General features: G+C 38.4%; 1 protein-coding gene across 2 annotated transcripts in view; it reads left to right on the top strand.

The window, feature by feature from the left end:
• LOC136678398 (apoptosis-stimulating of p53 protein 2-like) overlaps window positions 1-27,161 on the top strand; it is a 43,089-nt gene that overhangs the window by 4,640 nt on the left and 11,288 nt on the right. Inside the window, exons 2-7 of one of the 2 annotated variants that reach the window (XM_066656455.1) lie at window positions 13,789-13,936; window positions 14,310-14,423; window positions 17,985-18,061; window positions 19,945-20,046; window positions 22,800-22,962; window positions 25,346-25,521. In XM_066656455.1, the coding sequence (XP_066512552.1) occupies window positions 13,789-13,936; window positions 14,310-14,423; window positions 17,985-18,061; window positions 19,945-20,046; window positions 22,800-22,962; window positions 25,346-25,521 (780 nt within the window). The remainder of the gene's footprint in view (window positions 1-13,788; window positions 13,937-14,309; window positions 14,424-17,984; window positions 18,062-19,944; window positions 20,047-22,799; window positions 22,963-25,345; window positions 25,522-27,161) is intronic. The other variant, XM_066656456.1, reaches the window with a different exon arrangement.

Below are 27,161 nucleotides of genomic sequence, written 5' to 3'. Positions count from 1 at the left end.
TTTTTCTGGACATATAACTGGCCGTTCGTTCTAGACTACCGCTTCCCATTTTTTTTTCTTGTGGAAGCTCTTTTGACTGCAGCCTCCCTTTAATTTATTACTAGGCTAATGTTAAATTAAATGGATTTTTTTTTACAATTTAAATAAAAAAATAAAATTATTAATTGCTGTGAAATCTGGATTTTTGATTAAATATAATAATAATAATAAAACATAATTCAGAAATTAAGGAAAAGGGGAAATAAACTGGGGAAACAAGTTTTTTTATAGAATACGTAGGTCTATGCTAGTGTCAAAATACAAAGCAAATAATTTTAACGATAATGACTTTAGGAAACAAAAAAACAAATTCTAATAGTCTATCTTGGATTTTTCATACTTTTCACAATCCCTTTATCTAAATATTTCTCCTTCCTCCATCTGTTTCTTTTTTTCTTCCCTCTATCTTTCTCTCTCCTTGAGAAGTCACAAGTGGTCAAGGGTAAGCCCCCATTGTATCATGTGATTCTAAGTCTGTATCTGTTCGGTGTCAGGGCCATATGGCCAAGACTAAGACACACACACACACACACAGAGAGAGAGAGAGAGAGAGAGACGAGTAAACAGAGTGACAGCAGGGACTCAATCCAGCTAGGCTTTTCTTGAGATTCACACAAGCACATAGCCGCTCAAGAGTAACTATCATTAGTAAAGATATGTGCAAATGTTTATAAATATCCTAATAATTAATAAAATTAGCTGCACAAATATGCAGCCATTGTGGAAAAATAATTTTGTATTGTTTGTATGATCTGTATAGAAATACATCACGCTCTCACTCTCTTTGAATTGAAGTGACAGAATTTGTTTCAGGAGTTGTAACTGACAATTAATGTATATATAACAGAATGCCATCAAATCCTTACAGCAATGTTGCAACTATCTATTATCTATTAAATCTATTATAAGTCTAGTTTAATAGAAACCTATGAACTATGAATACCCTTAACTTGCTGGACTAGCAGGTGTCCACAAATGTTTGGCCAGTAAATAATCAATGTTATCTTATTTCTCTTGGAAAATCAACATGTCATTAGGCACTAACACATCATTTGGGGTTCAACATTGGGACAGCCATCGCAATGTTGATGGAAACCAACCTATGTTAAACCAACCTATGTTAAATTCTATTGCCAAGTTGTTTTGAGACTGAATTATTGATGTCCTTCTGTGTGTGCTGGTTTTCTGTTGTTTAATGTTTCCATAGAGCTCCCTCCTCACAGTGGATTCCCTCCATGCACACACACACACACACACACAGTAGGAATTAATAACTACTCCGCCATGGAGCCATGGTTCAGCGAAAATTTTAATTGCACATTTTACCCCATGTATCTTTCTTCAGCTCTGGAGCCATGAGGCTCCAATATGCCTCACATTTCTCCTTAAATTAAGGTTATTAACATGTTTTTTCTTTGCTGTCTCAACTGTTTTTGGAAAGCTAAACTCTCTCTCTCTCTTTCTCTCTCTCTCTCTATATATATAGGCACACACACATGGTCCAGTCAGTCTTCTTACAGATTAGAAGGCTCAACTGTGGTTATTTGCATACTGTGACCTTTCACTGTGTCATATTGTAGAGTCCTGTAATGTCCAAATGATATATTAGTTGCAATCCAATTGTACAGTCAAATTCTGAACAGAGTGTAATTAGTCTATCCAGCCCAGTTCAATTTGATAATGGTTCAATCACAGGACAGAAATCAAGAGTCAAATGACCACATGGTCTTTTGAGCTGCATAGATAATGCTAACACGCTAATAGGGCAATTGAGCCCATGTTGCTACTCAAAATACACTGATTTGGCTGAGGCAAATTTTGAACTTATTTTAGAACTTGAAGTGAGGTAACAAGCTGTGGGTGGCAGCCAAATAACATTAAGCTAATCTCAGGCTAATTTAATTTGGTAAGCTTGATGATCGCTGTTGTTCTAAGATAATAACTATGTAGTGTAACAACATTTAGCACTTTTAGGCCTTCCTTGGTTCCCAAACTTTTTATGTAGGGCCACTGTTTTGTAGATGAGAATGTTTTCAAGCCCCCCACTCCAATACCAACACACACATTTTCATAAGAAACTTTTTTGTTAAACCACCCTAAATTGTCAAATCACATTTACAGTGGAAACATCACAAGTGACATGCACTATGTATCTCCTTCATTTGCCTTGCTGCTCCCCTTTTCTGCAATATTTTTAGCGTTTGTGACTATTTGAGAATTCAAATACTCTGACTACTAATATAAGGCTCAAGTTAAATTAGATGAATTCACATAGCGCAGCATGTTTTTGTCTTGACCCCTTACTATTTTCATCTTCTGTGATGAATGAGTTTGTGATATCATCACATCCTGGGGCTCAGTTCCAAATGAACTTAGCCAATGAACAAAGGCATGTTCTATTAGTTTTTCTTTTACCTCTGCTTGGGTGAAGTGGCTTATGTAAAGGTCTGGGGAGTCTGAGCTGCTAGTTTTGGGTTGAATCAGGAAGGAATGATGTATGAGTGTGTGTGTGCCACCATCGTAAAGTGGGCTAATGAACAGTGGACTAAAAGCGGATACAGCATCCGTTTAGCCCAGATTAAGCCTTGCAGAAAAAAGACATGGGACTTATAGCATTATTTCATAACACAAAATGTGCAAAGATTACATTTGTTCTACTGTACAAAACATACAAAAATTAACACAATCATATACTATCCTTAAATGAATGTATAGTTTTGCACTGGGGTAATGAGGCTACAGTAGCTAACAAGCAATAGACGCTTATAGCAAATACATTAGTCTATAGAGGGGGAAAGAGTTCAGTGTTTAAAAAAATATATATTAATTAAATTAACTCTTGTAACAGTGTGTCCTTCAATGTAAGATTTATTCCACAAGCAGAAAAATCCTTCTCACATTGTGGAGATGTGAATTTGTGTAGTAGCCAACAAAAATAAATAAATAAATAAATAAAATAACTGATGAACATTGATTTGATGATGTAGAGCCGAATATGTGGACCTCGGTCTAGGTGTGGACCCAGACACTTTTTTTTTTACTTATTTCACCAGGCAAGTAATTAAGAACAAACTCTTATTTACAATGGCAGCCTGGCAAATGACAAAGCCTTCTATTAGTCATATCCGCACCTGGACCTATAACGGATAAACAATTAAGAGCTGTTCAATTTTGAACAGTGTTTTTTTAAGCGGTGTGACTCTTCTACTCATTATGGTAGGAAACTTACAGACTAATTGCATATGTATCTGCATATCACATGTGAGGCTACTCAGCCAATCAGATCTGTGCATTATGATGAGTGCTGTGCCTTGAATGAGTGACAAACACAGGGCAGGGTTCCAGACACTGCTGTGATGGCACCAGTAAAAAATACCCCCAGGGGACATGATTAACGCTCTTTTGGGATATTTTCAGGACGACTGTGTTGTAAGGTAAAACCAGAAATATTAAAAATAAGGGAACGATTGTCAGTTGAAATTCTCATAACGCTGAACATGGATTTTTGTTTACGGATAAAGTCCTGTTCTTCAGCAAAAAGAGCCAATCAGATTGCTGGTTATGGAAAAGCAGTAAAGTCAACTGCAACTACATAAGTCATTAGGGACTTTATTTAAAATATGCATTTTTTTTTGTTTTATTGGTAAATTTGACTTGTAATGTGAAAAGGACGTTTTATTTAGAGTATTTGTCATTTCTAATTATTAATAAATCTTGTTGAAGTATATTGAAATGTAATTGATTTGAACTACATATGAAGCTATTTTAATGTGCAGGATGTGGCACAGATCATAATGCATGTTATACATCATGGTCTGGACCTTGGTTTGGGAAATTTTTCTATAAATGGAATTTTATGAATTTTAATTAATTACCCCTGATATACAGCATTAAATCTAATTAAACTGAACTAATTGTGTTCTGTATTTTATTATATAATTTGTTCACTTCTTTAAATAGTGTTGATACTTACAGTATGCTTACAGAAATACATAGTATATGCTTGTTAAAATAATAATTGATTATTGTACTTCTATATTGTGATAGAGTACATTTCTAGAATGCTTGCCATACTGTGGCTTTTGGAGGTGATTCTCTCAGGTGTAAAGGACCATATACTCATTCTAATGACTGCTGGGTAAATAGTGAAGAGCCTCGTGCTTTGTCAGATGATTCTTCCAAAGAGGATAAGTCTGCAGTGGTGAGTTTGACTATTCAAACATGCTGTATTGGCACTTTGTTTAACCCTCACCACCATATCAACAGTGTCCGGTTTCAATTGTGACTCAGAGCCAAGAGGATCCTACTGTCATTTGTTCATTCAGAGGCAGCTTTCTGAAACTGCCAGACTCATATTTCGTGTGCATTTAAACAAAGTATTACCTGTTTTACGTCCCGGAAAATGCAACGTGATTCAATCTGAATAATCTAGAAAAAGATTATGTACACAAAGTGTTAATATAGTGTAAATATTAAGGTATAATAATTCAGAACAAATTACAGTCATTATTAGTGTTTAATGACATTACAGATTACAGGCTTTGCAACATTAAGAGTCTTGCCCAAACGCTCTTATTGGTAAAGTGTGATGTCTCTGCCTGAGCTGTGAATAAATCACTCAAAATATAGAATGCATATAATTTTTATTATTATTATTATTATATTAAAGGGTTGCACACTGAAGGACCACACACTCCATGCTGAGTGACGTTTAGGCTTGTCTGATGAGGCAATCCCTTTGTGGATTTTCAGAGATTTCCACTGCTCAGGAAGCCCAAGCTTTGTCCAGCAATGCTGGGGAGCTTTTTATGCAGCTAGACCTTGACCCATATGTCCTACTTACATGTATTGAGAGGAAGGGGGGATGGTCTTAAACACTCTTATATTGACACAAACACTATGTGTCTCAATATTTAGTAGAGACTAATACCCTCCAAATAAAACATTTCCCAGAAACGACTTCATCAAATATCAATTGATTTATTAAAATGTATATATGTGATTATTCAGCGTTGTGATTTATCCATTTGAATTATAAACTCACCAGCAGCATCATACATATAGTTAGAAATAGTTTTGGGGTAAAAGTATACATAATGCAAAATATACATATGTATATGTATATGTAAAAGTAAAAAGTTTTGTTTAAATGTTTAAGGTTAAAGAACATTAAAGGTTAAGGTTAAGGAACACTGCTAGTTAACGGCTAAAGGGATCCTGTAAAAATATTCTGTTTCTAAAGAATTCACTGTAAAGTGCACTATACAACAGTAAATATTTCATTTCAGTTATATATTTCATTATAAATATATGTCTATTTTTGTCAGTTTATAGTATACTTTATTATTTGAACACAGCTGTATTTCACACTGTGTAATTAACATTTTATTATGAATGGACCAATAGAAATGCTCCAAATTTATTTGGAATATTTTATTTTTATTTTTACATTGACATCCATCGAAAGTTAAGACGTTTGTTTCATTCTCCTATAAAGTTACTATTTTTGAAGATGCATATTTTCATTGGACAGTAACCATTTATATATCTTATCTTACAAACACAAATGGGGTAATCAGCAATTCCATCTAATTAAATGTAAATCACTCAAAAATAAACAATATAAATATAATATATACACTTTAGGACTAGTATACTTTAGTAATTAATTATATCACATTCTCTTCTGCAGGAGAAAAATACATTAGATATATATATATATATATATATATACAGGGGTTAGCACAAGTAAGACCATATGCATCCAATGGTTCAAACATTGTATCCTGAAGGCGATGCTGTGTATCAGGATGACAATGCACCAATACACACAGCAAGACTGGTGAAAGATCGGTTTGATGAACATGAAAGTGAAGTTGAACATCTCCCATGGCCTGCACAGTCACCAGATCTAAATATTATTGAGCCACTTTGGTGTGTTTTGGAGGAGCGAGTCAGGAAACGTTTTCCTCCACCAGCATCACGTAGTGACCTGGCCACTATCCTGCAAGAAGAATGGCTTAAAATCCCTCTGACCACTGTGCAGAACTTGTATATGTCATTCCCAAGACGAATTGACGCTGTATTGGCCACAAAACGAGGCCCTACACCATACTTAGAAATGATTGTGGTCTAAAACCAGGTGTTTCAGTTTCATTGTCCAACCCCTGTATATATATATATATATATATATATATACTAAAACAACATTAAGAGACATTAAAATTCTGCAGCGAATATTGCTACATCAATTGCTTCACTGGAACTGTGCAAAGGGTTGTGGAAGATTAAGGTCTGACAAATGAAGGCTGAGTCACTCCATCCATTTTATCCTAAAGCTCAGAGGCTGAGAGATAAAGTCTGTGGGAAAGAGGATGAAAAGCTGAACCCCTTCAATGACTTCTAGAACAGTTTTTTTTACGGCTCTAATTTCGTCTCTGAGATTCAGAGAGTGTTCTGAATGGACCGTTGTCATCCAGAGGTTTTACAACAGTTTGGTAAAACAGCTTAACAATGCTGGCCTTACTGACCATCCATAGAGTCATTAAACCCAGAATATATAGCATGCAGAACATGTTCATGAAACTGTCATCTGAAGTCTCTTCAAAGAACAAATAAAACACATCATATTCACAGATGAGCCATGATATCATGACCATTAACTTGATATTACAATCACTGTCCATTCTCACAGCTCCACTGACCACACAGGAACAATTGATAGTTCCATAGTTACAGACTGTAGTCCACATGTTGCTCTGCATACTTTGATTTTGAAACCAAATTTCCTCAAAATGACTCAAAAGCATGGCATCAGGAGGACAGGACACAATCCTAAAACCAGTAAGCAGTTCTTGCCAGATGTGTCCAGATACAGTGCCTGGATTAAAAATGTGTGTGTTTTTGTGCCTGTCCAATAGAAGAGGGCAAAGCTTCTTAGTTCTACAGCTGCGCGTGAAACAGGACGTTCCAGAGGTCATGCCGATTTACAATGTCAATGCTTTAGCCATGCGTTGGGGTTAGATTGTAAAACCAGCTACAGTTTGAGGACAAATGCCAACAGCAGATGTTTTAAAATTGCATTTGGCCCAACATTGTCCCCAACTGTTATTATTCAGGCTTTTTTTTTTCCTGTGCCAGCTTAAACCCTGCACTTTTAATTAAGAATAATGCTGAATAGCAGTTTTGTGCCTGTGGTGTTGGTCAATCAATGCAAGGCCTCCCGACAGACCACTGTAGTATTGCAGAATACTTTCAGCCAGTGGTGAGGTTAGACCTGTTTTGGGGGGGCTATAGCCCCCACTAAAAGTTTTTTAGCACCCACAAATACTCTATCCATTAAAATACGTTATAGTTATTTGGAGTCTTAAACATATGTTCCGTATTGATAATTAAACTATTAATATAGATTATTTATTTGAGACAGAAACAGTGCTCCTGTCCTTCAGCGATCAGTGTATTTGTGTGTCACACCCCCACTCCATCCCTAGGGGCGTTGGACCGCAGATACTAGTGGCCCTGCCTACATGGGTCCTCCAGCAGCCTCAGAAATAAATTTCAATGGGTTCTAACTTTCTGTACATTCTGTTTATCTGCATGTTGTGTTCTTTAATTTCTTCAGCCTCCCCTCACCCCATCCCCTGCCTCAAAAGCAAAAGTGGTTTGAATCTTCTGAAAACAAATTTAAGACATAATTTCTGTGTTGTTAGTGGTACAAACCAGGCTATAATAATATGAAAATAAGGCTTGAGAGAGAGACACACACACATTTCCATCCAAAAAGAGATCTGGTGACCTGAGGCGGATTTCCTGATTTCATGAAAGGGTGCGGATGACTACAGAAGCAAATTCTTATGAACTGAATAAGGTACCATGCTGCAAAGATCACAGAAGAATCATAGAGAAAGCATCATTTTAAATACTCTCAATAATTTTTGATGGTACAATGACTTGACGCCTTTGGAGAAGTTTAAACAGATAATGTTAGGACAGTTCCAGCTGAAAAAGATTTGTGTGTTTAGTAAAAGTAGTTTAACAAGGAAAACTTATAAAAGGGGAATGTGTGGCTGAAGTTATATTTACCAGGATTGAAGTCCTTGTCTGAGTAGTTTTATTTCTTTAGTTTTCTCCTCTGATGTTGCTACTTTTCAAACTCTTGGCAACACAATTCCAGCTCAAACAGCGTAGTTCAACATGCTGGAGAACTCAAGGGTATCTGTCCTGATCTGTTATCTCAGCTAACATAGGCTTGCACGGGTTGGCATTTTGCTTAAGATGAGGTGAGAGAGAGAGAGAGAGAGAGAGAGAGAGAGAGAGAGAGAGAGAGAGAGAGAGAGAGAGAGAGAGAGAGAGAGAGTACCCATCCGATGAGCATTGGACTCACAGCATTGGATTGATGAGGCATCACTCATGATCAAACCAGTGAACTCCTGAAAACAGGAAAAATACTTAAACCACTGCACCACTTGGGAGCCTTAGTACTTTTCTCAGAAAAGTATAGTCATTTTATATAGGTCCATGTGTGAGTAATCAGCTTTTCTCAGTTCTGTTTTAGTCTGTTACATGTCCATACCTGGCCTTTACACTATTCATTACACTGTATTTTATTATAGACCAAATTTCACAGCAGTTTTTGGACCTGAATGCTCTGTTTTTATTTAATTTTCTCTCTCTCTCTCTCTCTCTCTCTCTCTCTCTCTCTCTCTCTCCTCATAAAGCTGTATGTCCTCACTCAGCCCATCTGTCGTGCCAGCCCACGCACAAATACACACACACACACACACACACTATGCTTTGTGTCGTCACACTCAATCAGCAGTGATAATAACTCAGCTTGTAGCCTGTGTACGAGAGCTGGTGTTGACAGCGTCCGATCGATTTTGGTTTTGTGTCAATAAAGATATTTACTTTAGCTGTACTGAGGACATTTCACTTAAGGTGGAGGAGCTGTGGTTTAATGATTAGAAAAGCAGGCTTTAAACCGGAAAGTCACCAGCTGGGAGTACAGAAACAGCACCCTGAGTGCTGCGGATGGCTTCCTGGTTCTCCAGGTGTGCGTGTACTCACTTCCCCTGGTGCATTAGTATGTGTGTTTTCACTGCCACGGATGGGTTAATGCAGAAGTCACATTTTGTCATACATTTTATAGTGACGAAGAAACGCATGTTCACATTAACATTAATGGCATTTTCCGTTCATTAAAGGGCACAATGAAGTCTTCTTGCATTGTTAAAAAATTAATTTTGAAAAGATTGGTAAAGTTTATTCCCCATTCCTTATATTTTCCTAGTACAGACCACGCCTGTAAAGAGGCTGGAACTGGAAGGTGACCTCAGAGGTCTTTGGGGAGGAGTTCACTGAGCTTATGAATGCCTATGAAGCCGGACCCCCCCAATTGGATAGATGAATATGAGAAAAGGGTGGCGACGGTGTGGAGGTGGGAGCAAGTTTTTCTAACACGGAAATAACATGAGTTTGCAGGGTATATATAGGGCCAAGGGGAGGAGTTTGGGCGCCCAAAATAATGTTATTACATAACTTCACGTAAACTGAGCTGCAAAACAGCCCTTTGCAAAAATGTCCTCTGTGACGTCACAGCTATTGAAATTATGTGATGAATATGGAGTGGTTGAAAAGACTGCACTAGTGGTTCTTTAGGATTTCAGTCTGGACTGTTTGATTTTTTTTCCCACAATCCCAGTAATATTTCCTACTAAATATAGACATTTAAAAATGCTGTTATGAATTAGCTTTAGCAGAAAATGAAGATGAAGATTTTGAGTCACCAGCTCATCCCAAAGATTTTTGATGGATCACTCTAGAAAGCACAGCTAGAATACACCAGATTCCTGTGCTTCAGAAGGTCTATAGACCAGTCGATCATGATCGACAGGTTGATCTCCAAGATAATGACAGTCAATCGTGATATCTCATGGCTGCATCAGTTATTGCATTTAAGTTACAATAGCAACACAGGCTAATTCACTGGCTAGTTAAGCAGGGGCATATAAAGTTGTGGTCACACAGGGTTTGTGTCAAATTATGACACTCAAATTTGCGTCCTTGACCAATAGCGCTGCTGCACTGTACTGTCTCTGCCCTGTCTGAGCCAACACGACAACATCGCTGACACTTTCAATTATTATAATGCTTTCAAGATATTATGCAAATATTTCATGCGGATTACAATACACAACACAAGTGAGAGTCACACTATACCCTGGTGTTCTGTTGAGTTGTGCTCTGGGGACTATGGGGTAGTTGCTAAAGAACATAATTTTAGCTGTGTGTGGTGCTTAATCATCCATGTCCAGAATGGGTGTGAATTTATAATACAGGTGTCATAAAGACTGTCTACAAACTTTTGGACATATTTTTCCAGATTAATACAGGTGGTCAGTCAGGAACATTTTCAAAGACCTGTCAGTTTGACCTGTAGTGGCACTGGGTCCCCACCACCATTTCTACTGTACATCACACAGCCAATTACGACCTCCTTTTGTCTCTGCTGACTAATCACCCCCACTTGTGGTTTATTTTTGGGTCTGAAACTTCTCAACATGATGGCCATCTGTGCTAAACAGCGTCTGAGCCAAGAGAGGAACTGGACACTCTTTCAGCCTTATTTTAACACTGAAAAACCACACTGTATATAAAGGTACTTTTTTATATGGAAGCAGATTAAATCTAGTCAATAATTCACCTATTTCTCATTACTATATTGTTTTAAGAATATAATAGGACTATTGGCACGGTGGCGCAGCAGGTAGTGTCACAGTCACACAGCTCCAGGGACCTGGAGGTTAAGGGTTCAAGTACCGCTCCAGGTGACTGTCTGTGAGGAGTTTGGTGTGTTCTCCCCGTGTCTGCGTGGGTTTCCTCCAGGTGCCCCGGTTTCCTCCCATGGTCCAAAAACACACAGTGGTAGGTGGATTGGTGACTCAAAAATTGTCCGTAGGTGTGAGTGAATGTGACAGTGCCTGTGAAGGACTGGCACCCCCTTCAGGGTGTATTCCCGCCCATTGATTCTAGGTAGGCTCTAGACCAGGGGTCGGCAACCTTTACCACTCAAAGAGCCATTTGGACCTGTTTCACACAGTAAAGAAAACACTGAGAGCCACAAAACCCTTTTTAAATTCTAAATGAAATAACACTGCATATAACAGGTTTTTTTTTCCTTTGTGCTATGTATAAACAAACTATACTGTGTTACATTTATGAAATCAATGAACGACTGCAGAGAAAATGAGATAACATTTCTGCATGCAACAAAAATGTTTAACTCCAAAAAAAGACGTTGGATTGACAGTTAAGTAAAATACTCAATGTCTATTTGAGTCCTAGTTGTAATGGAAAAAAAACGGCGAACTTAAATTATCCACTGGCAGCAAACAAAAATGCTGTCCTCTCTCTGCGTGCTGTCATCCTTTAACTGGCGCCGTGCAGTCAGCTGTCAAAACGTTATAGAAAGCGCACACTAGCGGGTGTCGCACGTCGGAAGATATTAAAATATTTTAGATGTTACAAGATCGCCATAATCTTCATAGAATTCATCATCATCATCATTTTCTTCTCCGCTTCTCCATTTCAGGGTCACGGTTCTTCATAGAATTACATTTTGAAAATAAACAAACCAAAATAAAATACATTTTAATTAAATACTCATTAAATACTTATTTTCAAAAGCTGAGCCGCATCTGAGGGATCAAAGAGCCGCGGGTTGCCGACCCATGCTCTAGACCCACCTCAACCCTGAACTGGATAAGTGGTTACAGAGAATGAATGAATTAATCTGATTATTCTACCTATTATATATATATATGTATATATATATGTTTTTCTTGTTTTGAGACTTTTTATACAGTGAAACTTTTTTATCCATCTGCCTTTTTTTTTTAAAGCAATGATACTTAAATGCCCATCTGGTCATAAATCTGGTCACTCATCTCTGCTCATTAGAATGACATATTTGCAAAGATTTTTCAGAACAAACTCATAATGCTTTAAAAGTGGTTTCAACTGAACACTACACAAACAGTACAAACAGCTTTATAAACATGACTCCCTGCTTCTATCCAGAGTTAATTAAGCTTTTTTGAATTAGCTCCAATCCTAAGTCAAGTTCATTAGAATTATAACCACACCTCCAACTTATCATCTTCAGTCACAGTGCTGGGCCCACATATGAGCAAAAGCTGGTTTAATTTGTGTGAAACAGACATGGCCAGAGCAATTAAAGATAAATTAAAAAATTGAGCAACAAGAAGAGAAGGAAAAGAACCATGCAAAGCAAGAAAAAAAGGTCTTTGAAGGAACAGGGCTGTTTTGCTTGACCCTTGTGGTATTATGAAACGTGTGCCACAGACATTTCTTCACAACCCAAAGGAACTGTGTTAACTTGAGAAAAAGAGGGTTAGTATGTCACTTTTAAGATGTTTTTTAATTAATTAATTTAGAAGTAATAAAACATTTGCAAATTTTTGAAACAATTCAATGCATATGTTTATAATTCAAACATTTGGAGCATTTCTATCAATTCATTAGTAATGAAACTTCCACATATTGTCAAAGGCTGCTGGAGTTCAAATTATTTTAAAAAATGGAGATAAAAATGTGTTGGGGTTTGGTTGTCCTCATGCTGAGGAGGAATACTGAGGGCGATCAAGTAGTCCATAGTGGCCGCTGAAATATGCAAATGTGCATATCTGTCTATAGAATAAGCAACAAACTAAATGTATTCTTAATGTAAACAATATGAATACAAGCCTGTGGGCCAAAGCCGCTTCACCTATAATTTCACATCATGTCTCTTGGCCACTTGCTAGACACTTGTGTTTAAAAAAAATGTTATATGAACAATGTCATATTTGCCACAACTTCACCTGATTTTGGGTGTCAAGTGAAGATGGGATGAGGAAAAAAAAAAAAAATTGAGAGAGTGATGGAGTGATTGATGGGGGATTAAATGATGGGGAGACTGAATGATACAGCAATTAAGCAATTGAATGATGGCATGAGTGACTGACTGAGTAATGGAGTAAACTCCAGGCAGTAATTCTTTGTCATTGGGGACAGAAGAAGGTCGTATTGATTGTGCGACGTAGAGTAGGACAAGTGAAGCTGATGGGGAGAAGGTTATAGAGAAGGTTCAATATGTCTGTGCAGGTTCATTTCATATAAAAAAAAGAAAAAATAGAAAATACATCTATTTTGAAATTATTTACAGGTTTTAAAATAAATCAGAACTCTCAGCCTTAGAGGGGGGTTAAATGACCTCAGAAATGTTGAGGTTTGTGCTCTGAAGTGGCCAGTGACTTCTACACATTACTGTACATAAGCTGGGGTGGCAGCAGGTAGTGTCACAGTTACACAGGTTCAGGGATCTGGAGGTTGTGGGTTCAAGTCCCGCTCCAATTGACTGTCTGTGAGGAGACAGTTTGGTGTGTTCTCCCTGTGTCGGCGTGGGTTTCCTCCGGGTGCTCTGGTTTCCTCCCACAGTCCAAAAACACACTTTGGCAAATGGATTGGCAACTCAAAAGTGTCCATAGGTGTAAGAGTGAATGTGTGAGTGTGTGTCACCCTGCGAAGGACTGGCGCCCCCTCCAGGGGGTGTTCCCGCCTTGTGCCTATTGATTCTGGGTAGGTTTCAGACAATGATTGGATAATTTATTGTATGTAAATGAATGGATCTGTTTCCAACACCATGGACAATAATTGTTAAGTGCCTTAAGATATGTTTGTCTGTGACAGATGTTTCTGACCGTGTACCTCAGCAACAATGAAAAGAACTTCACAGAGGTTCCCGTTACCCCTGAGACACTGTGCAGGGATGTGATGGACCTGTGTAAAGAGCCTGGAGAGACAGACTGTTACCTGTCTGAAACCTGGAGAGGATCTGGTGAGTGGACCCATCACTTTATGCCATTTTATGACAAAGTTAATATTACTGCAGTCTTCAGATATATACACTTTTCCAGTTGGACGGAGAGGACTATGCCACATCTACTCTCTGTAATTTCAGCTCTGCCTAATTAATTCTGAAAATAGCTACGTTCTCGTCTGAAATGCTTAAGTAAAAATCAAAAATGGAAGTTTTGCACCAAATATGTACCTAACATTTGGTGACATCTAATTTTGATTAAAACTCTTTTGAGTGTTTTATTACAATCACAAATTTTGGAGGCTTCTTTTTCTCAAAAAAAGCAGAAAAGGGTTTCACAGGTCCCACAGTGTTCCTCCTTTTCCTGATTGGTCGTCTCTTCCTCTAACAGAGCGTGTGATTGGTGACAGTGAAAGGATGATTGAGGTGCTGCAACGCTGGGGGCAGCAGAGAGCTGAGGTCAGGTTCTACCTACGCCACAATCGAGCACCCAACACGGAAACAGGTGAGAGATGGCAAAAGAGACAAAAAGGAAGAAAAATATATGATTCCTGGAATTTGGAAGAGAGGTCAGAATTTGGAGCTTACTCTGGGGAGGCTTATGGCGCTCTTCCACTTCATGGTCCCTACTCACCTCGGCTCAGCTCTTTTGCGTTTCCATAAGGCAAATCTGGAACCTTGTCTCTGGAAGCGGGTACTTTTTCAGTACCTGTTTGCACATGCTTCCAAGCGAGCTGAGCAGGAACTAAACGTGATCTGTGAACAGTGCAGTGCGCCAGAGAGGCTTGTCCACGCAGTAAAACGCAGGCCTCCAGCACCAAATTGCACACCAATGTACAGTAGTGATCAAATTTGTTTTATCCGACTCAATGGAGCTCCTACAATTACACTGTGATGTTTTGACGAAGTTCGAACGGTCCTTGGATTGATGGCCGACGAACTGTGAGAGCCAGACAAAGCAACAAGAAATGGAAAAACCTGATATAGATAGATATGTCTGAACTGGGATGCACAGCTGTGTTCAGTCCCAAAAAACCTAACAACATACGAATAAATGTTGAGTAAACAACGCTTAATGCTACACCTGCTGTTGGTGTGGTTTCAAAAGCCAAAGAGGGGGGTTTTATAGTGAAAATCAATTAGGGACCAAGCGATTAGAGCCTAGCAGAACCGTGTGGAGTCAAACAAGAGCTGGTAGCATGCAGTGGAAAAGCATCATTAGTTTGGCGTCTTTCAGAGTTTCTGTTTGAAGTTTGGTAGGTTGTATTTATATGGCTAGGTTTGGGCTGGGCTTAGTGGAGTTTAAAAGGTTTGAGGTTGAGTGGGTTGTGAGTTTTGGAGTGGGGAGTCTGTTTTGAAGGCTGGTCCTCTTATTTTATATTAAGCCATGCCTTAAATTTTGCCTGAACAACGTCCTTGATGGTTATTTTATAGCCAAGCCAGTGTCTATAATAGGGCTTATGATAATCCAGGTAATGAATTCTGGTCATGGAGTATTTAATTACAAGCCTGATTGGAACAGCAAATTCTTCCTATGCTCTAAACACTGTGGACAGCACACAATATTGGCTCTCAACCAGTGATTTTCATGAGTGTTTAATGAATGAGGATTTTGTTTAACAAGGAAAAATCTACAGAGAACATGTTCTCATTCATGCTAGCTTTCTGCAGCCATATGGAGGTTGGACTGCATCCGGATGCTGATCTTTGCCAATGCAGTCATCCGTTCAGTCACACACACACACCAGAGCGTGTGGAGTCAGTATGGGAAAATCTATTTGACCAACAAGGCCACGCTGATGGAGAGAGTTTTTCAGTGTTTGTTGGGTCAATAGTTCAGCCAGAAGTCAGATGTATATGTTTTTCCTCCTTATTTTAAACATAGGTGATAAACCAGTAGTTGTTTGGTGTCTTTTCTATTGTCTGTTTTTTTCTATCTTTTCTAATTTTCTATGTTCTAATGTTCTAGAGCAACACAGCTTGGAAGCTAAAGAACCTTCCAAGACACGTACAGTCTTATTTATTCTTCTGAACCATTTTTACATTAAACAAATGTGTGAAATGATTATATTATGATGCACCTTGTCTTATTTGCAATATACCTAGATAATGTAGATGCAGATACTGTATTCAGGACCATGCCCATATTAGGAAGTCTGGGTCTAATATGAATTTCTAGACCAGTCCTCAAAACAGACTTCCCACTCCCAATCTCACAACACACTCAACTCAACCTACCAACCTCAAATCCTTTAAACTTCCCTAAGCCCAACCTAAAACACACACACACACACACACAAAAGGAATGTCCTTGCACTACCAGGGTCATCTGAGGGTTTTGTGGACAGACCAGCTCTGACCTCTCTCTCTCTCTCTCTCTCTCTCTCTCCCTCTCTCTCTCTGTATGTGTTAGTGCTTGGCACAAGAGGGTAGAATGAGATGGCACCTACTTTCATACTCTCACACAAACACACACACACATTCATTTTTTAGTCTTTTCCAAGAGAAAACTTTATGAAGTTTATAAACCAAACAGTATATGTGTATACTGCCGAGAAATGTACTACTCGTTTTTAAACCCACCCATTTGCAGGTTTGCTAAAGCTTTTGTGCTTTTAAGCTGTTTTGCTTGTATGCTTTTAGTCACCAAGAACAAGCCAAAGGTTAAAGCAATACTTTCTTGTTATAAAAAAATCCCCTTTATCCCAAATGCTGTTGTTCAACAAAGCCATGTTTGGTTCCTACATCAATGCCAAAATTATTGTATAGAACTCAAGGGAATGCAATTCCAGTGCTATACAGATCAATGATGGGTTTTGTCCCCCTGTAGCATAGATTGACATTTGCAGTTTTACTAACTCTAGTATGAGAATATGCACTAAATGTCATCTTTAAAGGTTTCAAATTCTACAGCTGTGTTATGCACACATATATCACATTTTATAGGCCATCTTTATACACACACATTGTGAAGATTTTATTCCAGGATTTAAGGTCAAAACATGCTAGTGTAAGATTAGAGTTAGCATAGAGGCTAGGGTTAGGCTGCTAGTTGTTATGGTTAAGGTCAGGGAAAGTCTCCACAAAATGATTGGAAATCTGTAATGTCCCCTGAAACCACTGAGACAAAAGTGTGTGTGTGTGTGTGTGTGTGTGCGGTGTCAAGTTTCAACAGAAGGTCCACTGTCCCCATTAAGTCACTAAGCTCCTTTGTTACACAACCCTGAAAGCGATATGAGTTAGCGGCTAACTCATTTTTTCCTGTCAAACAAACATAATGGACAATTACAGTAATCCTGGGTCTTTCTGTACTGCTCAGAAACAGTTTTGTATAATTGTTCAGTTTCTGCTTTGGCTTTAACAGAACATTGCAGTGGTCACTTTGTGGCTGTGTTTTGTTTGGTTTTTTTGCTCCCTCAGCCAGTTTGTCTGGTAACCCACATTACCTCTAGCACAAACCGTCCTGCTGAGAGAGTTATGTAACCTGTGCTGGTGGACTGTTGCTTGGTTAAATGTTTCTGGTTTGTTTCATTATCAATTTTTTGTGACTGTTTCTCAGTCAGGAATCGATTTCCATTTGGTCAGTGGAAATCCACAGTGTGCCTTCCCTTGCTGACAGAGCAAAAGGTGTGTGTTTTAGCTACGTTGATTAGGCCAGGGAATCAAAACTGGTAACCAAACAAACAAAAAAATGAATGCACATGCACTGTTATATTACACAGCAGAAAAAAAAATATAGAACACAAATTTTAACTGGATTTACTTTTACCACTTTACACAGTGTCTAGGCAGAAACATTATAAAGAGGAGAAGACAGCTCACTGCTTATAAAAATGAATCGGTAAAGCCCATAATGCAAAGGTGTCTGTTATGGACATCCAACCCTTTGGCAAGCCCTCCATCATCCTGGATATCTGTGCAGTAGCCAGAGTTAAATGAATGAATGATTGACTGAATTAATGTTTTTTTTTGGTGTTATTTGCACCAAACGCTGCAAACTAACTGTTTTAAGTTGTTGCATACTTAAGATAAGTCTCTGCATCCCTCCTTTTCTGTCATTTCATAGGTGGACCCAGAGGTCCAGAACTTTTACTGAAGAGGAACACCATGAAAATGTCCAATGAGAGACACTTGGATAATGGGGTTGGTAGCATTTTTATTCATTCATTCATTCATTATCTGTAACCGCTTATCCAATTCAGTTTTTGGACTGTGGGAGGAAACCCACGCGGACACGGGGAGAACACACCAACTCCTCAAAGACAGTCACCCGGAGCGGGAATCGAACCCACAACACTGTGTGACTGCAACACTACCTGCTGTGCCACCGTGTGCTGGCATTTTTATTCTATTTTTAAATAACTACATTAAAGTTCAGTGCATCATGAAGTGCTGTATTTCACGAAGATATATATTGATATATTGCACACAGCAATGCAGACAATCGATTTGTCCATGTTTACACTCCATTAATCAAAAATGCCAGAACTTCCTTACAGTTTATGTGGTTAGTGATGTTATAATGTGAGTTACTTATTGTTTTGCATTCGGCTGTTATTGGCAATACCCTGTACTGGATCCTTGCTATCCTAGAGTTAAAGTGATAACCTGTTTGCCTAGGAGGATGCACGAGGCAGGACCTATTTGGCCATTTATTCCCACAGTAAAATAAAGCAGCCCTTTAGCTTAACTAAAGGAAATGTCCTCCATGTTGTCTACTGAGGCAGTCTTCTGATGAAGGAAGGCGCCTAGTTGTGTCTTAATTTTGTGTTTGTATAAAATGCTGCCTGCTTTTTTGTTCCTTCATTTCCAAAGTAATTATTTTGGCTAGTGAATAGTTGCTGCCTTAAAAGCATTTTTCAAACACGACTGTACAACAGGTACCTTCTGCAGCACTCTAAGGCGCCGAAATGTGCACAGCACAGACAGCAAGGCACCTAAATTGCCACCCTCTGTTTCAGACAAAGCCTCCAGTCTCTATCTCTTACTTTCTCTCCTCAGCTGTCCCCAGCCTTTTATACAATCATACAATTTTATACAATGAGCCGAAGGACAAACTTGTAGAATCAGCCAGTTTATACTCCATAGAGTGAGTCCCACACATGAGGGTGCACATGTATACAATAAGTTTAGTATGGAATTACTAACAAAATAGGCAAGTTGAAGAAGGAATATTAAAGTAAATGATTATTATTTTTTTAATATTAGAGCAAAATGAGCACATACAGATATGGACAACTTAGTGGCAACAATTTCAAGAATTAAGATGTTTAAGGTTTATGGGACCATTGCTAACCACAACTAAATTAACTAGAACATAATAGAAAGGAGAATGCGAATGGTAGACAAAGAACCAAGGAAAACATTGAAGCAGATAGAAGCTGATCTCCAACATTAATCAGTTCATCAGTCATACAGCGCTTTTTGTATGACAGTGGGCTCCATGGAAGAAGACCCAGGAGGACTCCACTGTTGAGGGGATAACATAAAATAGCCAGACTGGAATTTGCTAAAATGCATATTAATAAGCAAAAATGCTCAACAATCAATGTTCTTTGGACAGGTCTGACAAAATTGGAGGATGGTGACAAGTTGAATAAAGTTAAGAACATGTTGAGAACACCATACCAACCGTGAAACATGGACAAGGCTTAGTTATGTTTTGAGGCTGCTTTGTGCAGTCTGGCACGAGTTTCCTTAAATCTTTGCATGGCATAATGAAATCTCAAGATTGTCAGGGCATTGTGTACATTGTGTATTTTATTATTCAAAATATTCTGTTGAATCAAAAAATCAAAAGCAAATATGATTTTTATTAAATATGGAACACACAATTATGTCAATCCCTTAAATCAATTTCAGGTTATTTCTGAGAGAACTGTGAATTAAGTTTGTTTAATGGAACAATTTGTCCATTTCTGTATTTTACAGAATATTACAAATTATTAACCTTTCAACATATTATATATAACCTTTCAACCCCTTACAATATTCATTTTTATTTTCAAAATTTTACTTTTGTTTAGATGCTTCCTCCTCGTATGGACATCACTCTGTCAGAGTTGCAAGAGATGGCCTCACGGCAGCAGCAGCAGATCAACGTCCAGCAGGAGCTTCTGGCCAACAAGGTGCCCTTCCTGAACATTGAGACAATACAGAGGGCTGTTCTCATTTAGCCCGTTTCCAAAGGGCTCAAATAGCTCTTTAGAGCTCCTTTCTCTGTCATAATTCAGTGTCCAGGCAGAATTCACTGAAGCTGGTGATAAGCTCCTGCTTCAATGTGCTAATGATTGAGTCCTTAGCCTCTAATTTTTGTTTTGTTTTGTTTTCTTTTGACAGGATCATTTATTTTACATACTGTCCACATATATATATTTTTAAATATCTTCATAATTCTTTAGTTGATATGTAAACAGGCATTCAGCGTAGTTTGATATGACATTATTCATTGTACAGAGATACAGGTTTCTTTACAGTAGTGTTGAAAGGAACCATACGTCATACCCAGTCTGTATGGCCAAAGGTTTTAGACATTTTTTAGAATAGTTTTTAGACAATTTTAGAAATTAAAAGACACCCTAAAGCAAGCTCCATAAGAGCCTACTGTAGTGTATGTTGGGTTTTTGATCATACACCGTGATACCTATGTGAATATATATTTAATATATATATTTATATATTGTGTTTATAGCGTTGACCTTATTCAAACTCTTATAATTACTGATTATTTGACTAATGTTAGCAATTAAAGTTTATAATTGGCTTAAACAATTAAAACGTTACTAATTAGTTTGAGAATGAATAATAGTCAAGCTAAGTGAGATCTTCAGGATTTTCAGGGATTTTAATGAACAAACTGTATACACTGTGATTTCAAATAATGAAGATGTTTATTAACAAAAGAAGAAGGATATTTACTTAGCATAGCGTAATCTTGAAATCTCACGGCATCAACGCAGGGGAAGCCGATTCGACTTTAAAGATAAGCTAGGCACTATGGCTTGTGATTAAAATGTGGCTAACTGAGGTTTGATTAAGTGTAAATTTATAAAGGGACTTAATTAGGCATCAGCTCATGGAGAATGTGAGAGTTCAGCTTGCTTACTCGTTCACCGTTTTTCTACTGAGCCGTCGGGTCCCAAGGTTCGATTTCCGTGCTCCGGTTTCGCCTTTCGTCCACGCAGCGCCGTTAAAAGGGAATTCCTCCCGTGGTCAGTTAGAAGCTCTCGGCCTCAGGCGTAATGGCGTTGGACGGGTTGAGTTTTCACGGAGAACCGCGGGCCTGGCTGGTTTCCTTGAGAAAGGGAAGGCGTCTTCCGAGTGGTTGCCTCGTGATCGTTTCTCCAGAGACTGTGCCCTCAGAAGTCGGTTTATAACGCTAATATATATCCACTTTCAACTAATCTAAAAGGGTGATATCTTATTCTGGCCACGAATAAGTTTCACCTGCTTTGATTACTCGTGAGATCAAACTTCGATGGGCGATAAAACAAAAACACAATTAAAAGAAAAGAAGATATTCAAATCACTCGACGTATTCGTAAATTTCTCTCACACTAGCTAACTCAAGACGTCTCCTGGGAGCTTAGTGAGGTTTCTTCAAAAGTCTTCGTTCGTCGGCGTGAAGAGGAGAAAGCGTCTCGCTTGGAGAGGTTGGAGCTTGAAGAGATGAAACAAAGAGAACACGTGCAGGCGTTCAGAGCGGAAACGAAGTTAAGAGTCAGAGAGAAAGAGCGAGTTGAGCTGAGTTGAGCTTCCAATCTTCTTGAGCTGAACCGCTGAACTGCTGAACTGCTGAGCTGCACTGCACGGGCGAACTGCTGAGCTGCACACTGAACTGATGTGCCGAGCTGAACTTCTTTTCAAAGCCAGCGCGGTCACGCCCTATTGGGAGGTGTCCTTTCTTCGATTGGGTTGCGAGTCTGAGGCTCACGTGACTCTCCCGAAAGAGAGAAGAGGGGGAAGGTTTGAATCAGAAATTCACACAGAAGGAATAGAAATTTCGCGTATCGAAATTTCTTATACATGTTAGTAATATACAACAATGAGCGTCCTGGATTATTAATATCAAACATTTACATAAGATTTCATCTTGGGTACGTTGTGTTTACGTCCCATTTACAATATTGTTTTTAGAAGGTATTAATTCGTTTTTCTAATCAGAGACAGAAACTTCCTTTCATGATAGAAACAGTAATACACATCATTTCATTAGAAGGTGGACGTTCATCTGAGGACACAGAGAGTGACATTTATACATATTGCATAGACATACTTATTAAATGCATCATGTATTTAGACGGCCTTAGGCGAGACGTGATTTCGCAAACGTCCACCTGGGGTCGCTGTTGGTCCATGCCGGTGGTTCGGTGTGGATGAGTCAACGGGAGTTCAAACCGAGGTCACTCCTGTTAACCATTTGTTGGTCCCTGCAAGCGATAATGACGAGACCCTTAGGCGCCCCTGTCGTAAAGAGGAGGCAGTATAACTCCCCTCTCTGTTTGATGTCCTTTTCCTTAAGAGCATCATAAAGTTTGTTATCTTTAAATTTCCGAAGGGAGGAAGGGGTGTCGGGGCCAGGTGTCCTGGTCCATCTTTTGATGTTAGATCTTATGTGCGTGCGTGTGTGTGGAATGTTAATTCGGTCGCAGACAGAAGGTCCTGGTCAGAATGAAAAAGTTTTAATTCAAAACTTTTCATTTCTTCATTTGACTTTTCATGTCTTTACCCGGTCCATACTCCACTACACTACGTTAATTATGCTGTAAAATATTATACCGCTTACTGCACCTTTAATGACTGTATATTACATTACATACCATGGCATTAAAGGTGCAATAAGCAGTATGTTATATTTTTGCAATTTTGTTTTATCCTGCAGGAGCAGCGCCTGCGCTTCCTGAAACTGCAAGAGCAGCAGGTTTCGGAGCAGGAAAAACTGCGGCTGCTGCGAGAGAATGCTGAGAACCAGGAAGCTAAACTCAGGCGGGTCAGAGCTCTGAAGGGTCAAGTGGAACAAAAACGCCTCAGCAACAGCAAACTGGGTGAGTATAATATTGACTGTGTATGTGTTAATAATGTGTTAATATTGCTGTTGCTATAGTAATGGTATAGTATACTATAGTGTTATAGTATGTAAAGTTTACTTTGCCAATAATCCAGTGTCACAAAATGGTCTAGGGTCCAGCAATAACAGAGAGAGGAAGAGTGTTTTTTTTACAGAGATATTGAACGATCAGATGAGCCCAAATCTTCTTGTAAGAAAAGCCTGAAAACACACTATTTTCTATACGTTTTCAGAGCTGTAATCTTAAGCAATGTGATTATCTGTGTTTCATTTAGTTTTATATTTCATTTTGTTTTCATTTGTTGTGAAAAACTTTGTAGCTTTGTCTTCTCTACACGGCTCTGAGTAATTAGTAGAGTATTAGGGACTCTACTAGGGGACAGAAACAGACAGGCTGGATTCAGAGCTAGAGGGCAAGGGGATGTGATTAGAGTCACCAACTGTCCCGTATTTAGACACTAAATAGCGTGTTGTATTTTGGACCCATATGACCCATTTGAGACGCTACTCTCCCTCAGTCAGAGGGAAGGGCAGATACTCCACAGCCCCTAAGCAGAGAATGCACTTCTCATTAGTGGTCAATTTTATTTAGCCAATCAGCAGCCAGAGTAAGCTGTCCATCATTTAATGCTGCAGCCAATGGAGTCAGAGTCCCACCTACAGGGGTTTGTTTTGCTGCAGCGCTGAGAGAAACATCAGTGCTTAAAAATAAATATATATCTCATTTTAGCACAATCTGTGATGACAATAAAACTGAATGACTTTTAAAATCAAAGTAATTATTAATACATATTAATCACATTAGATCATTTCATACCATATTTAAAATAATATTAAGTTATTTATATGAGCTGTTTGTAAAGACACTGTTTGTTTATTTTGTTATAATAAAAAAGCAGCAGTTTGAATGCAGGAAGTTTATTAATGTGAAATATTCAGTGTGAAGCCGATACACTGGGCTGAGTTTACTTGAAGCGTGCACTGTGTACTATCTAGGAAAATCTATGTATCGGATCGGTACTAAGTATTAGCAAATACTCAGTATTAAAAGACTTGGATTGGGATTGGGGTCCAAAAAAACATGACTGGGACGTGACTATTTTAAAAATAATTACTTTAAAACAACTTTGCACTAAGAAGTGTAAATGCATGTTCACACTAAGTGCCATTGTGTATTTTATGGGTATAATATTGTATATAATAATAAAGGGCATTGTTCATTACATTACATTAAAAAGCTGCAATAACATGTTGGTTTTATTAAATATAGTTTCTATATAAATATACTGTCAAATAAATCAACTAATTGATTAATTAAAATAATAATCAACAGATTAATCAATTAAGCGCTGTATACTCATCGTGTATTTGCATGATTTTTGTTAAGAACTGAACACGGTTTAAAGGCTTTTACCATTATTGTTGCATTTTCAGCTCTTGCAATCCAAGGAAGATTTTCACCTCTTCAGAATACCACGGCATAATCGGTTGTAGTGACTCAAAAAAAATCTCTACTGTAGCTTGGAGATTTTACAAACGCTTAGTGTGTGCTGGATATCTGAATTTTGATGTGACTGGCAAGTCTCTCCTGTCAGTCAGCGCTCTGCAAAGTTTACACCTCATGGTTTAGTTCCTAGTTCCAGGTACCAAATTTAATGGAAAAGCAAAATAGCTAAGTAAAGTAAGTACCATTTAGCTGAAAAGCTCCACTAGCCACTGCAAAGTAGTTTGATCTTTATGTGATTTGCACATAATAGAAAAAAAAACCCTAACATATTTCATTTATATTCCTCACTTGTTTTGATGGTGAAAATGACAGATTTCCCCTTAAAGAATCTACAAGAAAAGATTGTTGGGGACAGCATTATCGCACTGTTACTTGTTCTGACTTGTTTGATATGGTCCTAATAGCTTCATTAATGAGGCTCAGACACCACTGAGCACTTCATCAGCTTCAGCAAATGATCACATTAATGAGCCATAAGGCTAATGGAGTCGAGAAAAAGAAACTTTCATCATTACTGAATTCACTCTTCTCTACAGAATTTTGACATTGCAGTTTGAATCTGAGAAAATGCTGTCCAGAGAATGCACATAACACATGGAGTGGCTTTGCACCTCTCTAGTCAATGTTTGGCTTAGAGCATAATGACCTTAAGTGGCTCTGTAGCATCCTATTTCATTTCTTGCTTTTCTATGTATCCAGACTGTGTGAGTTTAAACGGCTTTTTCCAAAGTAGGGTGTCTACAAAGTTTGGACGCTTTGTTTATTTTCCCCAGATTTGTGTAGTGAAGCTGTGGTGGAGTAAGATGTCTGTCTCTCTCTCTTTCTCTCTCTCTCCCTCTCTCTGGTGCTGTAGTGGAGGAGATTGAGCAAATGAACGGACTGTTCCAGCAGAAGCAGAGGGAGCTGCTTATGGCCGTGTCCAGAGTGGAGGAGCTGAGCCGGCAATTGGAGCTTCTGCGGCAGGGAAAACTGGATGAGAGTGGTCATGGCTCAGCTGGGGAACTGGAGAGGCTCTACAAAGAGCTACAGGTGGAAAAATAACCTCTCTCTTTCTCTCTGTTTTTTCCTGTGTAGGCAGGGGTGGCACCATGCCTCCAAAATTTATGCTCCTGAAATCTCAAACTATGTCAATGTGGCATGAGTATTTGAGTATTTAATGAGATGCATTAAAAAACTTAATTAATTTTAGTTCTTTCTTCATATCTAAAAGGAGAAATTTAAAAGACGCTATCGGTTTTAGACAGTAAATAAAATGGCTGTATTTATGGTAAAGACATGACAACCCTTTGTTCCTGTCACCACCACTGCAAAAAGATCTTGGTCTATGGCATCAAAATTGTGCCAAACATTTTGAGAATCAAAAAGCAGAATTCATAATAGAGAAATTAACTTTTGAAAAAAGCAGAAGACTGTTATTAATATTAAGAGTTTTAAAATCAATTTTGTAATATTTCCGTATTTAATTATGAATCTGATCAACCATTGGCTACTGGAGATACATCCCGACTACAGAGTACAATCTACATGCCCTTTTAGGTCACCATAAGAGTATGTGTGGGTGTGTATGGAGAAGTAAAACTCTGCTGATGTAGCGGGGTGGGGCGTGTAGAATTTACTTGATGGGCTTATTTCCAGCAGCCAATGGCTGACTAGATCCAGCCCGCCTGTTAAAACAGAGCCAGAGCTCAGAAGCGAGAAGCTGTTTTGCAACAAACCATACTTAAACACGTCTGTTTACTCTGTAGAGGGATTTCCATTCACCGAGTTTTTGCGAAATATCTCAAAAAGAGTTTTATGCTCAGTCAAGGTTGAAAAATTGGAATAGCTCTAAAGCGCTATTTAGACTCTCCCGACTCTCCTTCCTCTTTTCTCCTCTCTGCACTTTACCACTCAAGCTTCTTATTTTAGTGCATTTGTAGAATATTTTAGAAATATACCACACTGCGCAAAAGTCATAGACCACAAAGCATTTTACTTTCTTCTCAAAACATTAAGAACAATCTCTATACCACAGACATGCCAAAAAGTAAATAACAACTCAAGCTTTTTGATATAATGTGTGTTTAAACTATAAAATAAAGTGTTTTAAATAAACAAACCCTTCAGATTTCTCCATCTCCCTCATTTCAATGCCACCCTGATCATGGGGGCATACATCAAGTTTATCTGCAAATTGTAGTGCATTTATTGCACAAAACGTGTGAAAAAATTGAGTAGAAACCCAGCTAGTGACAGAATTCTGTTGGAATTTTAAACAATCAGTGGCATGTCCCTTAAAATGATATAAGCCATTCCGATATCAACCTGTAAACTGTCTCCAAGCAGCAGTAAGAAATGTTCCAGACCAGACATTTAGCAAATACAACATGCCCCAACATAAATCATGACCATTAGTGGTTCACATTTACAACATTTACCAGAACATAGGTTAGTGTGAGCAGCCTCTGATGTCCCGCCCCCAAACTGAAATTAAGAATTTAATTGGTTATGACTCGAGGAGTGAGTCAATTGGGTATGACTCAAACTATCGACCGGTTTGCACCTTTATGTCAGTGCTAGGAGCGGTTCTGGAACAGTTCAAGGAAGGTACTTTTCATAATGACCCATTTATGTGGAACCAAAACTGGTGGGGCATTCTAAAAATGGTGGGTCAAATGCCCATTCTAACT

The sequence above is a fragment of the Hoplias malabaricus genome, chromosome Y (genome assembly GCF_029633855.1).
Source record: "Hoplias malabaricus isolate fHopMal1 chromosome Y, fHopMal1.hap1, whole genome shotgun sequence".
Lineage (NCBI taxonomy): Eukaryota > Metazoa > Chordata > Actinopteri > Characiformes > Erythrinidae > Hoplias > Hoplias malabaricus.
The sequence above is the reverse complement of the archived record's forward strand: the minus strand, read 5'-3'. Positions and strand labels throughout refer to the sequence as shown.